Source organism: Pristis pectinata, chromosome 15 (assembly GCF_009764475.1).
Source record: "Pristis pectinata isolate sPriPec2 chromosome 15, sPriPec2.1.pri, whole genome shotgun sequence".
Taxonomy (NCBI): Eukaryota; Metazoa; Chordata; class Chondrichthyes; order Rhinopristiformes; family Pristidae; genus Pristis; species Pristis pectinata.
In genome coordinates, this window is record NC_067419.1 from 16,632,712 (window position 1) to 16,648,820 (window position 16,109).

Genomic DNA, 16,109 nt, shown 5'->3' on the forward strand with positions numbered 1-16,109 from the left:
AAGAGACTGCAGATGCTGGGATCTGGAGCAAAGTACTGGAGAAACTCAGTTGGTCAGCACCTGGGAGGCAAAGAGAGAGTCAACATTTCCCATCGAGACTCTGCATCAGGACAAATTATTTTCACTGTTCAAAGTTAAAGTAGATTTTATGCTTTTATGATTTTTTTAAAGAATGACAATAACAGGTGGATGAAATACATAATCTCCTCACACTTTGTTAGATAAACATGTTTATCTGCAGATAACTATTTGAAATCAACGCAGCTTTAATGGGTTAACTATTGCCTTAACCAATTTACTAAAAATGTAGTGTATTGACGTGCACTGAATATGGAGTACATACCTTGCTGAAAGTACTTCAAATGAATCTCATGTCCTTAATTACTGATGGATGACAATTGGTTGTATGCAAGATTCAAAAACAATGATCTGCTAGCTCCACCTGCAGGTTTAAAATATATTTATCCTTATTTGGAAAACTCTCAGTCATCTGGGAGAAAGTACACATTGCCTTGAGATACACATTTGCCTGTAGGACAACCACAATAATAATTGAGACTAGGGGCTCCGACTCACATTTAATCTTCTTTAACGCTTGTCTACATAGATCCATTTTTGTCATAAATAAAAATAAAAAATGCTGGAAACACTCAACAGGTCAGGCAGCATCTATGTAAAGAGAAACAGAGTTAATGTTAAGATGACTCCATCTACATCTTAGCCCATGGCAACTCTGGTCTCGCCCTTTCAGAGATGGTCCCTTTGTTCTGTCCATCCCTCCCCACCGTCTCTGTACCTAAAACTAACCTGTTTACTCTCTCCCAGTGCTGACAAAGGGTCTTCAATTTGAAACATTAACTTTGCTTCCATTTCCACAGACACTGCCCATTCTGTTCAGTGTTTCCATTTTCAGTTTTAATTTCAGATTTTTAGCATCTACAGTTTTTGGTTTTCATTTTAATGCTACTTGGCCTGAACTGTGATTAGTTACTTTGTGTATCTTTACCAATTCTGCTTGATTTAGAAATTTCAGTTTCTATAATCTTCCTATTGTGTTAACACAGATGATGCCATGTATATATTTTATTTTAATGTGTTTATTACTGGGAACTAACAAAGTTTATTTTATTAACTTTATTTATAAAACTTAACCAAACTATATAAGGAGAGCAGTAACTTTTCAGAGAAGAATGGTATATTTTATGATATCAGATGTAGAATGCTAGTTTATGATGTATGTCAATATTTTGTAGTATTTGAATTAAAGTGTGGATTAATACATGATTGTGACCCTATTGCAGGGATAGAATAAGTGCAAGTGACAACAAAAAACAGTACGTAATTGATGCATTATATTTACAACATGTTCAGATATAAATTGTCTTCGATCCTTGTGACAGGAAACAGCACCCAGGTTGGTATTCGGGTAGATCTTTGGAGCAAAGAACACATTTTTGGTACTTCTGGGCAGATTTTCTGCCACCTATATGAAAGGGAATGTGTTTACAGTTTTGTTATGTGCAAAGGATTGAGGAAACATTCCTCAACTGTGAGCACTCTGGAGTGTTTCTGATCAAGTTTTTGTTTTGTTTCAGCTCTGATCAAGACAAGGAAGAATGGATAAAGGTAAAGACAGAATAAAATGCCATTGATATCTTGCAACTTGACATTTTGATACTGAACTGAAGCAAGTTTTTCAAATTTTGCTCAGAGTTGGAATTTAATCAGCCAATTGAACTTTAGGCCTATAGTTCATTCAGCACGCTTGCACTGTGTCTGGGTCTGCTGTACACGAGTTAAGAGATGAGTTGCCATGATTAATTAACAGCTCTACTGGTGTTGGGCTGTGTGAATGCTTGAATGGCAGGAGGGGAATTAGATGGATGGCCCTTCATCTTCATTCCATACAGCAATTCTTATATACCTATTATTTATTTCACTAGTAAGATGTACAGATTGTCAAAGATAATTTTTGTTTTCAAATTAAAGAGACCAGCAGGACTAAATATGAAATGAATGGTTTTTCATGTACACACCAATAATCTGGTGTCTGTTTGTTTGGAACTCCTGATGCTCTGGCATCTGGCTCACTAATAAATCCAGAATATGTGCCAGGAGTTCAGAGTGTGTGATCAGAGCTGGGGTCTGGGGTTTGGCAGGGGCCGGGGTCTGGGGTTTGGCAGGGGCTGGGGTCTGGGGTTTGGCAGGGACCGGGGTCTGGGGTTTGGCAGGGACCAGGGTCTGGACTGTGGGCCAGGTATGTGCTGGAGTCAGTGTTGGAGTCTGATTCACTGGGGGGGTCAGGAACTTGGGAAGGTTTGTGAATAACATCCAAAAGACTGGAACATCCGTGAATTTGGCACTAGCATAGTCCCAAGGTGCTGTATTATTGGAGGGTTTTTTTGTATAAATTATAGTTTTTTTTACAAGAATAAACATTTCAAAATAAAATAAATTTATAGTTTTTATAAATACAAGTTCATCTATAAAACTGTACATTTCCCCATGGAATGAAATGTTTCCCCATGAATAATTACTTCATTAAAAGACTTGAGAGTTGGTATGGTGTTAATTTTTCTGGTCAATGCTCTCATTACCATTGTGACTTCCATGTGAGTCTGGCAATTCATGACAGAACATCTCATGATTTCTCTTTGCTTTGAGTCCACATTCATCAGAAGGCAGGACAATACTGCATCAAGTTCACCATTTGTAGTCTTTATATTAAGTAGGAAGAGGAGCATCATTCTTTAGTTTAGGGCTGAGAGTAAGAGTTGCTCGTGGTGACCAGTGAGGTGGCACGTTGCATGGCTGTAACACTTTCTCTTGTGTAGCAGAGGAGATTCAGATGGCAGTATGCTCTGAGGTAAAAGGAGCAGTCCCTGCAACGATCTGAACATTACGCCTTTTTTGAAACTGGCAGTTACCTATTAAACCTTTTAACTTTCTTGTGTCAATATACACCTTCCTATATGGATAACAGGCTTGAAATCACAGAACCACCCCCAGGAAATTGAGCATTTTTGCACAGCTGATATGACATAGATGTCCTGCACAACTGGTTTTATTGGGCTATAAAATTTTAGGTTACAATAGCACATAAATCGTGACTAAGGTTTAATTTTCAATGTATTTATGTTAGCAGATAATTATGAATCCTCTTAATTAACCTAAAAGCTACTCAGATGTCCTGTACAATAATTTAAATGGTCATACTTTTATACGACTACATTTTAGTTGCCAGCCGTGGTATTGGACTGGATCTTACCTGACAAACTTTGGTGGGATATCTCATTTATAACAGCTGCAAAACTACTAATTTTCTAACCTTTGTCTCCAGTTGCCCACCTCAGTTGTTATTTCAGGCTCTTACCTGTGAGTGTGTTGTTCAAGCTTTCCTTCCATTACCTCATCAGTCCACAGTAGTCTTTCGGGATTGTCAGAACTGCTTCACTCACTTGATGTATTACCTGGTATAAAATCATTTGATCCTTAACATGGATCAGGATGTCGGATTTTCACCTTGGGGAGTTCCTGGCCCTAACACTGCTTACCATTTAGCTGTTAAAGTCCATTGGATGATTTCTTTCCTCAGAAGGCAACTTAACCATTTTCTAAGGGGTTCCAACAATACCCTGCTGGAGTTTCTGTGAATTCAGAGAAACCTAAGAGGATAACTAAGGAGAGGGTAGGTCTGCTCAAGGGTAAAGGAGAGAATTTGTGCTTGGAATAAGAGCAAGTGGCTGAGGTACTCAATGAGTACTTTTCACCGAGGAGAAGGATTTGGAGGATAGTGAAAGCAGAATGGGGCATGCTGATGTGCTGGGACATCTTGAGATTAAGGAGGAGGTAGTGCTGGGTCTTCTGAAAAACATTAAGGTGGATAAGTCCCCAGGGACTGATGGCATATATCCCAGAATATTGAAAGAAGTGAGGAGATTGCTGGGGCTTTGACAAGGATCTTAGTGTCAACAGGCAAAAGTCCCAGAGGACTGGAGAGTAGCAAATGTTGTGTCTTTGTTCAAGAAAGGAAATAAGGATAATTCAGGTAATTGTAGATTAGTGAGCCTCACGTCAGTGGTAGGGAAGCTATTGGAGAGGATACTGAGGGATAGGATTTATGCACATTTGGAAAGGCATGGCCTACTTCAGCATGGTTTTGTGTAGGGCAGGTCATGCCTTACAAACTTGACTGAGTTTTTTGAGGAGGTGACAAAGGAGCTTGATGACGGTAAGGCAGTGGACATTATCTACATGGACCAGGTAAGGCATTTGATAAAGTCCCTCATGGTAAGTTGATTCAGAAGATAAAGATGCATGGGATCCGGGGTGAATTGCAAGTTTGGGTTCGAAACTGACTTGCCCATAGAAGACAGAGAGTAGGGGTGAAAGGCTGTTATCCTGGCTGGAGGTCTATGACCAGTAGTGTTCCACAAGGATCGGTGCTGGGACCTCTGTTGTTTGTGATATATATCAATGATTTGGATGAAAGTGTAGATGGGTGGATTAGCAAGTTTGCAGATGACACGAAGGTTGGTGGAGTTGTGGACAGTGTAAAGGACTATCAAAGAATACAGCAGGATATAGATCAATTACAGTTATGGGCAGAGAAGTGCAGATGGAGTTTAATCCAGGCAAGTGTGAGGTGTTGCACTTTGGGAGGCCAAATGTAAGGGGAAAGTATAGAGTTAATGGTAGATCCCTTTATAGCATTGAGGTACAGAGGGATCTTGGGGTCCAGGTCCATAGTTCACTGAAAGTGGCTATGCAAGTGGATAAGGTGGTAAAGAAGGCATATGTCATGCTTGCCTTCATTGGTAGGGGTGTTGACTATAAGTAAGGAAGTCATGCTGCAGCTGTATAAAACTTTAGTCAGACCACACTTGGAGTATACTGTGCAGTTCTGGTCTCCCCATTATAGGAAAGATCTTGAGACAGGAGAGGGTGCAGAAGAGGTTTACCAGGATACTGCCTAAATTAGAGGGTATGAACTATAGGGAAAGGTTGAACATACTTGGATTGTTCTCCTTGGAGCATCGGAGGCTGAGGGAAGATCTGGTAGAGGTTTTTAAATTATGAGAGGCATAGATAGGGTAGAGAGTCAGAATCTTTTCCTCAGGGTAGAAATGTCAAACACCAAAGGAGATTCTTTAACGGTTAGGTGGGTGGTGGATATCTACTGAGGCACAGAGAATGGAGATAGCCACTGAGTGCATCTTTCATTACTTGACAATGCTGTTTTTAAATGGTATAGATATTGTCTAAATGTTCTTGAGTGCAAGGAAATTCAGTCTTTACAACTGGGCAGTTTTACAGTTTGAATCTCGAAAAACAGATAATAATCAACTTGCAAAACACTAATATCCCCTGCATCAACTTCGAGTGACTTCACATAGCTTACTCTATAGCAACTCACTAATAGCTGCTGCTTCTCTTCTCTCCCCTCCATGTTTCAGTAACATGGATGAATCACATGAGTGCATCATCATTGATACTTTGCTCTGGATGTGCGTGTGTGCTAGAGATGAGAGCAGCTGCTCAGCAATCTGTGGAAAATCACTGTACTCTGACATTAGATTGTCCTTTAACCAGTCCAAAACCTTATTGGGTCCAGAGCACTTCTTGTCTCGTCCATAAATTGCTGGGGAGCTCACCTCTGGTGGATAGAATGTTGAATGTTTTTAAAATGCTTGAGACAAGAATTATTTATATTCACCTTTTGGTGTTGTTTAAGTGCCATAGTATACTGACCTCGATTTCTCACTGTTGCAATAGCGCCTACACGCACTACCTGAGACAGTTCTGTAATGGTCACTTCAAAACATCATGGTGTATGTGCTCCGGATTTTGTTGGATTAATTTAGCAAGGCCAAGAGTTGCCTTAGTTGGGAACATAGTCTCCCTGATTGTATTTACAGGAAGCTATATTCCCAGTTACTATTTTTGTTTTTGAATTCAGGGCAGCAGCAACTTTGGTGTATCTGCTGCATACCTGTGCTTGATGCAAGCATTTGGAAAGTGCTGATGGAGTGCAAGTGTTGATGTGCTTAGCCTGATGCAATTGGCACCCCATGTTGTTCTTACCGATCATTAAACAACACTTCTGCGACAATTGACTACTTTAGATTCTTCTATAAGTATTTTATGTGGACGAAGGCTCATAACCAGTATTACTCAGTCTGCGAAGGGAGTTTATTCAGGTTAATTGTTATTATTTTATATGCCCCAGCATTACAGCAAGGTTCTTTGTTTGAATAGGTTTAAGCTTCCATTAGTGGAGCTAAGAGGCTACTGTTTTCATTTCCTGAAAGAAGCTGTTTTTATATTTAAAATGAGCTTGTTGATGGTAGACAGGGCCAAACTCACCATTGAGGTGTACTTTTTAGCTGTGGTGGGAAGGATGTCATATGTATAACTGATGCTAACACACCGTTGAGATTTATTGTTATGCAGTTGCTTATATCAGCTTCTACTTCTTTCATTGGTGAAGAGAATGAAGTCTTTATCAAATATTATATTAATGATAAAGGAAACCATTTCCTATCTGGGATAGTCCTGATTAGTTTGTTCTCTACCCCTATGAGCCAGATGATACATTCACATCCTCTGTGCTGTATTTAGCCACTAAGTAATTCAGAATCTGCAGTGTTTGACTTGCTAATCTTTGTGTAGTCTTTTCTGTACTATTTTCCTTGGTTTTCTTACTTTATTACAGGCTCTAAAATATACAATACAGGATTTTAATCAGAAAAATGAAACTTTCAGATCTGCAATAGCTAAAGAAGGGGAGGACCAGGCTTCTGAAGTTTCAGTAAGTTCCCTGATGTTCAGTAAATTGCCTGACATTGTTGTCAATTTAATTTTTTACAGTAAATGAGATAAAATACTCAGTGAAGAACACATTTAATTAAACTTTGTTTACTAGTGGGGCTTTCTTCTCCTGACTTTTGGAATATTGTGATGCTTTAATGGTTAAGAGAAATTTGGGATTTCTTTATAATAATACTGATTCTCAGTTCTCATGTTATGCTTTTTTTTTGTTTATCTAGCAATGCCTTTATGTTTCATCTGACGAGAATGTAATTTGAAATGAGGAAAATTTTATGAAGTAGACTGCACAGGGATCTCATATTAGAGTAATTTATCCACAACTTATATCAGTAAATCAAAAACATTCATGACCAGAGAATTGCAACGAAACTGAGATGTTATGAAATAAATTTCATAACTCAAGATTGAATTATTTTCTTTTAAGAGGGTGCAGCATTGTTACTGCCATTACTACAACTGCAACTTACTGCAACAGAATTATCTCTACCCTCCGTCCTGCTTTTTTTTCCAATTTCCCCATCCACCTCTGCCTTCCTGAAATTTATACCTCTAATGCAAAAAATTAACAAGTAACATTCTAAAAATTATTTCTAATCCCATTCATGCATGTTTCCCGATTGACTTAGAACACTAGAGGTCAGATAAACAGCCTTGGTCTGACACTCACATGAGTACTCCAGTTTCTTTCCTCCTTTCAGAGGAAACAGGAAACCACAACACAGACTGAAGGATTTGGAATACTAAAGTTAAGTTCAAACATTCATCAATTCCCTCAGCCAAGCCAACAACAAAGCAGGGTTTGATATATTAAAAGACTGTGATAGAGTCTTTATAACTTCAATGGATCTCAAGAAGATTCAGCTGCTTACAGGAAATTTACATGCTGATTAAGTGGCTCCAGGTTTTCAGACCAATTCGATTTATAAAGAATATTTAGTTCATACACTGTATTGCTTTCACTTTTCATCTTTGTTACCAAGTGTTTTATTTCATTTCTTTACCACTTAAAGACAGCAGAATTGGGAATGAGGGCGCCGAGGTGGATTCGTGACAATGAAGTTACTTTGTGCATGAAATGTAAGGAACCTTTCAATGCACTGACGAGGCGAAGACATCACTGTCGTGCATGTGGATGTGTAAGTGGCAAACTCATTGAGTTCTAATTCTGTTTTGTAACTATTGGATCTATTGGTACCAATTGTGTGTAGGAAGGTGTACTGTTTTATAAGGAATTGAAAATTCTTTATCATTCAGCTGTTCAGTATTCAAACAGTTCTGATCTTGATATGGTCTTGGGTAATTGTGTTTTTTTTCCTCATTGCAACATGATGGTCCACCCTATGTGATCTCCTACCCCCTTCCCCATGTGAACTAGCCAGGAACAGGTAGAGGAAGAAGAACCCTAAGTAGTCTTTTTGGAAGATGTGAGCACTAGATGCAGGCTACAGTGGGAGGGCTGATGATGTTAATAAAAGCTGAGGAAGAGGCAAAATGAAAATCAGTTTTAGGCCAATTAAGTAACAGACCCATAGAGCACACAAAGGTGAGCTTCAATAATACATTTGTAAATAATACAATTAAAAGTTAATTTATCTTCACCATGATGGCTGACAAATGGAATGCTGTGTGAATGACAGAAAGAATAGCGTGCTATAACATCTTCCAAAGTGTCAAGGACATCCAAAGAACTTTAAAAATAATTCAGTAATTTACTGAAATGTAATCGGTGTTGATGTGTAAATTTGTCCACAAAGAGCAATGACCCGATAGTTTGTTTTGTGACTTTGGTTAATGGGTAATGTTAGGTAGGGCACTGGGAATAAATCCCCTACACTTTGAAATGGTGCCATGGAATTTTTTTAACATCCACCTCAGAGAGCAGATGGGCCCCATATTAAGTCTTATCTGAAAAACAATACCTCTGACAGTGACAGTTCTGCACTCCTGCAGTACTGAACCAGGGATGTTAATCTGGATTATATGCTCAGGTATCTGAAACCAATGGAATTTTCAACTGAGGAGGTTGTAAAATGTGTCACTTCTTTTTCCAGGTTGTATGTTGGAAGTGTTCTGATTATAAAGCAAGCCTTGCCTATGACAGCAACAAACCCAACAAAGTATGTAAAGATTGTTATGTCATAATAACAGGACAAACTGACAGTGAAGAGAAAGATGATAAAAAAAAGAAAGGAATTCTTGAGGTATGAGCCATAGTTTTCTGAGTGTGCCAGGATGTGTGATTGCATGTGTAGTACGGCCAAATACTTGATCTAAAATAGCCTACCATCTTGTGGTCAACCACTTTCTATGATCAAATATGGCAAATGTCTCTTGTAATATAGTAATCCAAGGGGAAAAAAGGTTAATTGCAAAGCTTATGGTAATTGTTTTGAGGTTTATAATCTGTGTGACTTTAATGGAAGTGATCTGCGCCTTGTTTTTTTTTGCATCTCCAATCAACTTTGATTTTTGTTGAATTTCCACTCCACCTTCTGCCTTTCAGATTGAGGCTGCTGAAGTCTCTGAAAATTGTATCATCTGCAATTTTCTTCATTATCTGGAGAAGCCTGCCAAACCATGGCAGAAAGTGTGGTGTGTGATTCCTAAGAATGAGGGATTGGTTCTGTACATGTATGGAGCGCCCCAGGTATGTGTGTTAATCCTTAACTAATAGGTCACTGGTTCTACTAGTTCTTCTTGCATCACTATATGCGAGAAGACTCCATGGGAAATGTAGTAAGTTTTGCAGAAAGTACTGAAAATTGCAGTTAATTGTTCTAAATTAATGTTTTAATAGCTTTGTAGAATTGATTCAATATATAGTTGGTTGATTTCTGAATATTGGTTCTTAGTAGAATTTTCCATCCACGTGCTGATATGTTTCAAGAGCTTCCGTAGTAAGGTTCTTGGCTGTGCATACTAAAATCTGGACTGGTTAATCTAAGCAATCATTCTGAAGTTTAAAAACTCATGGCAATTTCACTTTGGAGTAGCAACATATTAAATTCAATCTATTCATCTAAGATTTCTTTCTACTTTTTTTTTGGTTGATATATTCAGTTAATGGATTAATCTGATAAACTACCAGAAAGGAATTTTAGGTGAACAATGCACTTGTCAGTAGCCCACAGCCTTATCTCAGAGCCACTATTTCAGGTTCTAAAAAGGTTGACCCAGTTTTCTGCTGGAAAGAGTCTGGATATTATGTCAGTTAATAAAAGTTCCGCTGGATATCCTTTTGATAGGAATCTATTCCATTTACCTTCTCTGCAGATATCGCTCTGAATTTGAAGCTAATGTAGAAATCACAAAGAGAGTACGATGGGGAAACTGAATGGGAAATGGCTGGAGCCCATACCATAGACCAGGAGTGAATAGGGAATAAGGGATTAAATTTCTCTCTGCTAAAAGATTTGCAACCAAAAATTGTCCCAATTATTAATTTAAACAGAAAATGCTTGGCAGGTCAGGTATCATCTGTGGAGAAAGAGAAACAGAAATGCTGCTCCTTCTCCACAGATGCTGCTTGATATGCTGGGTATTTCTCGCATTGTCAATTTTGTCAGATTTCCAATATCTGTAATATTTGGCGTTTAATTTTTGTCCCTAATATTGATGCTGATCCTGTTCTAGGGTAAACACAGATCGAGGTCAAAAGCTTCTCTAATGGGGAAGATGATCTGGAAGCTGGTTATTAATCGGTTAAGCGTTGTGGGGTAGGAAGAAGCTTGATGCATTGGGTTTAATGGGTCAGGCTTAACAGTGTGAGTGGAAGGATGTTCTACAGTCACTGTGGTGTGTGGTTAGAAGGAGCATTAATGCTCCCCTAGCTCCATGTTCAAGTTGGTAACTTTTGATTGCAGCTTGTCTGAGGGACAGTAGGGAGGTGGGGATTTTTCCAGATTGAAGTCAGTGATGATACTGTTAGCTGACTGCACTTTGGGAAAACCCCCACCTCCGTTCCGCCACTCAGACAACCTGCAAATGTTGAAACAGAGACATAAGTAGGTGTTAGGCCTTTAATTTTATATGCAAAATTTCTTTCTTCAGAAAAGGATGCTTCTTAGACCTTACCAATGTGGTGTTCACCATCTTCCTGGCTGATGCTCTTGATTCCTACACAGCAGCCTTAGTAGAGTGCCTAAGGCTTGAAAAATGGGACTGTATTGTTTAATTTCCAGTTCATTAATTTAAGTTAATCAGCAAACAATGTGATTTAGTGAATTTCCTTAAAGGTCCTTTTGGGACACACAATGTCATATTAGGAACAGTAGTGGAAGCATAATCCATCTTAATAAGGAAAGAAAACTTCTAAAGAATATGGGGGAAAGGCAAATGTGTGGTGAGTAGATGGATAAATTAATTACAAAACGTAGAGAGCCTAATGATTTCTTTCCATACTGTAAAATTCCATAATAATGTACTAATGTGCAAAATAGGACAAAACAGCCAAAAAAAATTGGAAAACACAAAAGAGAGAGAAATTGGGTAGGAAGTTTCTTATCATAACCAGAAATAGTGGGTCCAGATGAAGCAAAAGGATAAAAATTCACCTGGAATAAATAGAGACACAGAACAGTAACAGTAACCAGTGAACATAAAATGGGGAAATTATATATTTACAACCATTCAGTTAAATGAACTGAACTGTCTAAATGCCACTGTTCTGGTCCAAATTCAAACTAAGCGATGGTATAATGGTTTGTATTAGTACGCACTCAACTGATGGAAATCATTATTGCCAGTATTATTTAGGAAGGCAAACAGTGACAGACTACCGCTGAAGAGAAGTGCTGATATCAAACAGGATTTATAACAGCCATGTTGGGCCATATGTAAACCTGAAAACTTTAAACAGTCTGGCATAATGGGAATCTGGTGCATGCCTCCCGAAGACCAGAAATTTGATATATTAATTTTTTTTATCATTCTTTGACTAAAATTTCACAATATCTCTGCTCATCATGAACAATGATCACTTAGTTTGTTACAATGTCTTTGTTTGACATCAAGGACAATTATTTGAGAAAACAATATGACGACGTTAACAAGGGCAGTAGTGGTGTGAGATGCTAAGATGGAAGAGTTGTGACATTAATGTTCAAATGTAAGAGAGTTTATTCAGCCACTTAAATCCCCTCATTTATTACTTACGGGAAGAAATGTTGAGGGTGTTAATGTGCAAGTGATTTTTATGCCTATAAAAGATAACTAGCAGAATCAAACCAATATATGGAAAATAAGTGCTGGCACACGACAGAGTTTCTATCCATTCCTGATTTTAAAGTAAACCTTAATCTAGATGGCCAGAGCTCCAGCCAAAATATATACTATATCTATAAAATATATAGGTAAGTCTTCAATATTTGGAAGGGAACATTCAATTACTTATATTGCCAGTTTCAATAAACATAATTATTTCCCAAAATTTAACTGTATGGATCAATGATATTTCTGCAAAAGTTTTTAAGTATTCTGTAGTTAAATATGATTTCTTGAAAATATATTTCACAAAATGACTTTGTTTTGATCTCTTATTTCTAGGATGTGAAGGCACTAGCCACAATTCCTCTTCTTGGCTATACGATAGAAGAAAATCCACGAGGTGTTGATGGGTCTCATGTGTTCAGCCTTAAACAGTCGAGGTTCATCCATACTTTTGCTGCAGACTCTGATAATCAGAAGCAACAATGGCTAAAAATAATCAGCATGGCTGTAAAGGGGGAAACACCCACAGACAATGATGATTTCAGTAGCGATGAGGCCTCTACTTGTTGACTAAGCATTCGGTCTGAGGCAGGTTAAGCTACCAGTAGATGGCGCAGAGAATCCAAAGCCACTTAAAGGATGTGGTATCTTATGTGGAAAAAAAATGTAAATCTTCTTCAAATGAAATGTCTGTATTCACTATCTCTTGTCCTTACATCTCTGAACAATCCTACAGCAACCAACATCTGCATTATTCAATCACTTTTGTAATTATTGACACCAGATCTCTTGAGTGTCTGGGTTATCCATAAACACAGTCCAGCATGAACTTATAGCATTTAAGAAAACACTGGACATTTAAATAAGCTCTAAGTTATGGTGATGTTATACTTTCTGTCTTTTTGACTGCTTTTTGTTCAAGCAGTAAATTTAATGTGGTGCACATGATGCATAGGCAGAATGGGAATTTATGAACTGTGAAGTTGTGATCCATAGCTCAGATACCCAGACTGCCTTCTGAGGTTTCAATACAAAAGAACAAACCTAAGTTTTTTTTTGAGACTATTAATCTCTGTATTTGAAATTGATTTGTCTGACTTCCTTGTGCTTTAAGCAGTGGCAAAGAAATGATGTATTATTGTATTTATTAAAGCTATAAGTACCCTTTTATTGCCTCACCTGTAGCAGGTGCAGGTTAACTTGGTATACCCAAAGGTACATGTGCATATAAAGTGGTTAATTATTAAGAATTAACCAGCTTCCTAAACTAAAGGCATCCAGCAACCATTTAATAGTGATAATTTTGCTGCACTACAAAATGATAGGAATTGGCATTGACAAAAGAGAACAGGTTAATCTCTTAACTCTTAATAAAGGATTTCAGTGGTGACTCTCCACCCTCAGTTGAGCAAATGGTCAACCAAGGATGGAATTGACAATCAGAAAAAGGCAGAAACATGCTAATCTTCATAATTGTGTTCAGCAGTGCTATTGCCTTTGTCCTGGGGGAAGATTAATCTCTCATCCCCTCAGACTATGAACAGTATTTGATGACAGAAGAGGGTGACCCTATAAATTGGGAGGAGAGAAAATCATCTACAAAAATTCAGTCAGGAAATAAACATAAAACAAACATATTGGGCACCAAAAATATATCTTTAACAAGATAGACACTTTAACCTGAATAAATTATAGAGTCAAAGGCTCCATAACACACTAAGAGAGGGTCCGATTGAGTATAATCTAAATAAGTCAAATGAAATAGTTTAAACTCATTACTGCCTTCAGATCCTGTTATCTTGTATGTAAATATGTACAATATATGGAAAAACAGCTCATTCTCCTTGCTTGCAAATTTTCTGTAGAATGATGAGATCAAACAGATTTAAATATTCTGATGCTAAATGACAAGAGCCTCTCACAAAATGTGATAGGAAAATGAGCAGCTGAAGAGAAAAGCAAAATTGCTGATTTTAATTACTTTACAGTGTGGATTAATGATCTATTTATCTTGATTGTTTAACAGTCTTTGCTACCTGTTCATCTTTAACTATAACATGCAATGTTTGGTGACTTTGTTTATATGTAGAATTTGAAAAGCAATCCTGGTTCAGATCACTGGAAAGCTTTGCTCCTGCTGTCCAGTCCACTGATCAGAGAAATTTTGTTGAGTACAAGTGCCCAGTATTGCAAGTTAAGCATTGTCTGTCATTGCTCTCATTATAAAATGATCTGGAGCAGGAATAGTTCAACTTTAATTCAAGTGAACTGTAGCATTTGAAATTTTTGTATGTGTCTGGAGATTAAGGGTTCTCTTCACTTGAACATGCAACAAAATGGAGACCAAACAAGCTACTACAATTAATCTTTTTAAATAGGATATCATTCCATGGTATCTCATGGCAGATATGATCTGTTAAAGATAATGTGCAAAAATATTTTTATAAATGAATTAGATTTTTGCCACACATACCACAAGGCAAAAACCTGTTCCCTAAGTCGTGTCAAAGAAATGCTTGTTAAATACATTTTTCTGCTGATAATGCTTCTTTAAAAAAAATATATAACCCATTTATGCTACCCTTATCCAGAAAGGAGTGAGAAGTTTGACATGCCTTCTCTCCATTCACACTCTCCCACCAACCCTACACAAACACCACCTGCTTTCAGTTTCATCTAAGATGCCCTGGCACTTGTTCATGCTCAGTACCACCTCAGGCCCACAGAACCGTCCCATGTATCTTTTCAATGTACAGCTCATGATCAGCTGGGACAATGTTTGAGCAAGATTAGAATGGTTCAAGAGGGGCTTAAAATAAAAGGTTCTTAAGATGTAAATGCATTTTCTGACAAAAAAGCAGATGGTATTTATAATAAGTTTGTGAGGGAGCAGGTTGCTCTTGAAGATTGTCTCCGCTTGAAAAAAAAAGTTATTTAATGATATTGCAAAAAATTATCATCGAAAAGAATGCTTGTTAACCAGATAGTAAGCCAGATAGTATTAAATCCCAGGGAAATGCACTGTATTGTGAATTTTAAACACTCCATTTTTAAAGAAAAGGTTAATTTTATGTGGTAAATGGAGCACTTTAGAGTTCATTCACTTGAATGCTTACACTAACTCCACTGTGCACGATGACTTAGAGAACGTACACGTGTCATTTTATCTTTTATTCTACTTTACCAGTTTTGTGAATGAGTGCTATGGATCTTTAATTCCATTTGCTCCACATTGCAGAAGATGCTTTACATTACAGTATCTGCGCTCTACACGTTGGAAGACTTGTTTTTGCATGTTTGTTTTAAATATTGTTCTGCATTCACTGTAATCACCCAGCCTCAAACTTGCTTAATTTGTATTAGCACTTCAACATGTTAGCACACACAGGCTGTATCGTTGATATCATAATTCCCAGCATAGTTTAAATTGAAAATGATTGCAGTGTTCTTTAATATTGATTGGCTGGCATGAGAATTCATGTATATACAGTCTTTGTAAATCTCCAATCAGTACAGTATTAAAAGTGAATCAATAGAAGTATTCTATATTATAGAATTATTTTCAAGTTTCAATCCTCCATGGTCCTTTTAACCACCTTAAGGTCACCAGGTCACCAAATCCAAGGGGTCGCTATCACCAGTCAGGATGAGTTGTGAATTAGTTTCTTTGGTTATGCTTCTCCCTGCTATTTTAAAAGAAATGCCTCAGACTGGACCAGTGATGATCAAACGCACCTAATCAACTCATTCAGTTTGAGTAATGATTTGCCAAGGTGCTTTAAAGTGATTACCTCAATCTTTGGATTTGCTTGCCTTTAACACTTGGATTAATGGGTTAGCAAAGGTGAACTCAAAGTCTTTGCTTTTGAATCCCAAAATGAATCCCAAAAATAAATCCCAAACTCAATATGAATCCCAAAAATAATTAATTGTTTTCAAGCTATACTATTTGAAGGAAATTTACATCCTCAGTAATGACATCACTGCCTAGCAATTAAATGCATTAGTGCCTATTGCACAAAATGCAATTTATTCTGGATTACATCACACTAGAGATCATTTCTAAGCAA

General features: G+C 37.5%; 1 protein-coding gene across 8 annotated transcripts in view; it reads left to right on the forward strand.

Annotated features, from left to right (window-relative positions):
- The window catches only part of LOC127578231 (FYVE, RhoGEF and PH domain-containing protein 4-like), a 173,898-nt gene extending 158,321 nt beyond the window's left edge, over positions 1 to 15,577 (forward strand). For all 8 annotated transcript variants that reach the window (XM_052029982.1, XM_052029984.1, XM_052029985.1 and 5 more), the window contains 6 exons: positions 1,596 to 1,626; positions 6,716 to 6,811; positions 7,842 to 7,967; positions 8,883 to 9,032; positions 9,335 to 9,478; positions 12,376 to 15,577. In XM_052029982.1, coding sequence (XP_051885942.1) covers positions 1,596 to 1,626; positions 6,716 to 6,811; positions 7,842 to 7,967; positions 8,883 to 9,032; positions 9,335 to 9,478; positions 12,376 to 12,609 — 781 coding nt within the window. In that variant the 3' untranslated portion in view covers positions 12,610 to 15,577. The remainder of the gene's footprint in view (positions 1 to 1,595; positions 1,627 to 6,715; positions 6,812 to 7,841; positions 7,968 to 8,882; positions 9,033 to 9,334; positions 9,479 to 12,375) is intronic.
- The last annotated feature ends 532 nt before the right edge of the window (positions 15,578 to 16,109 follow it).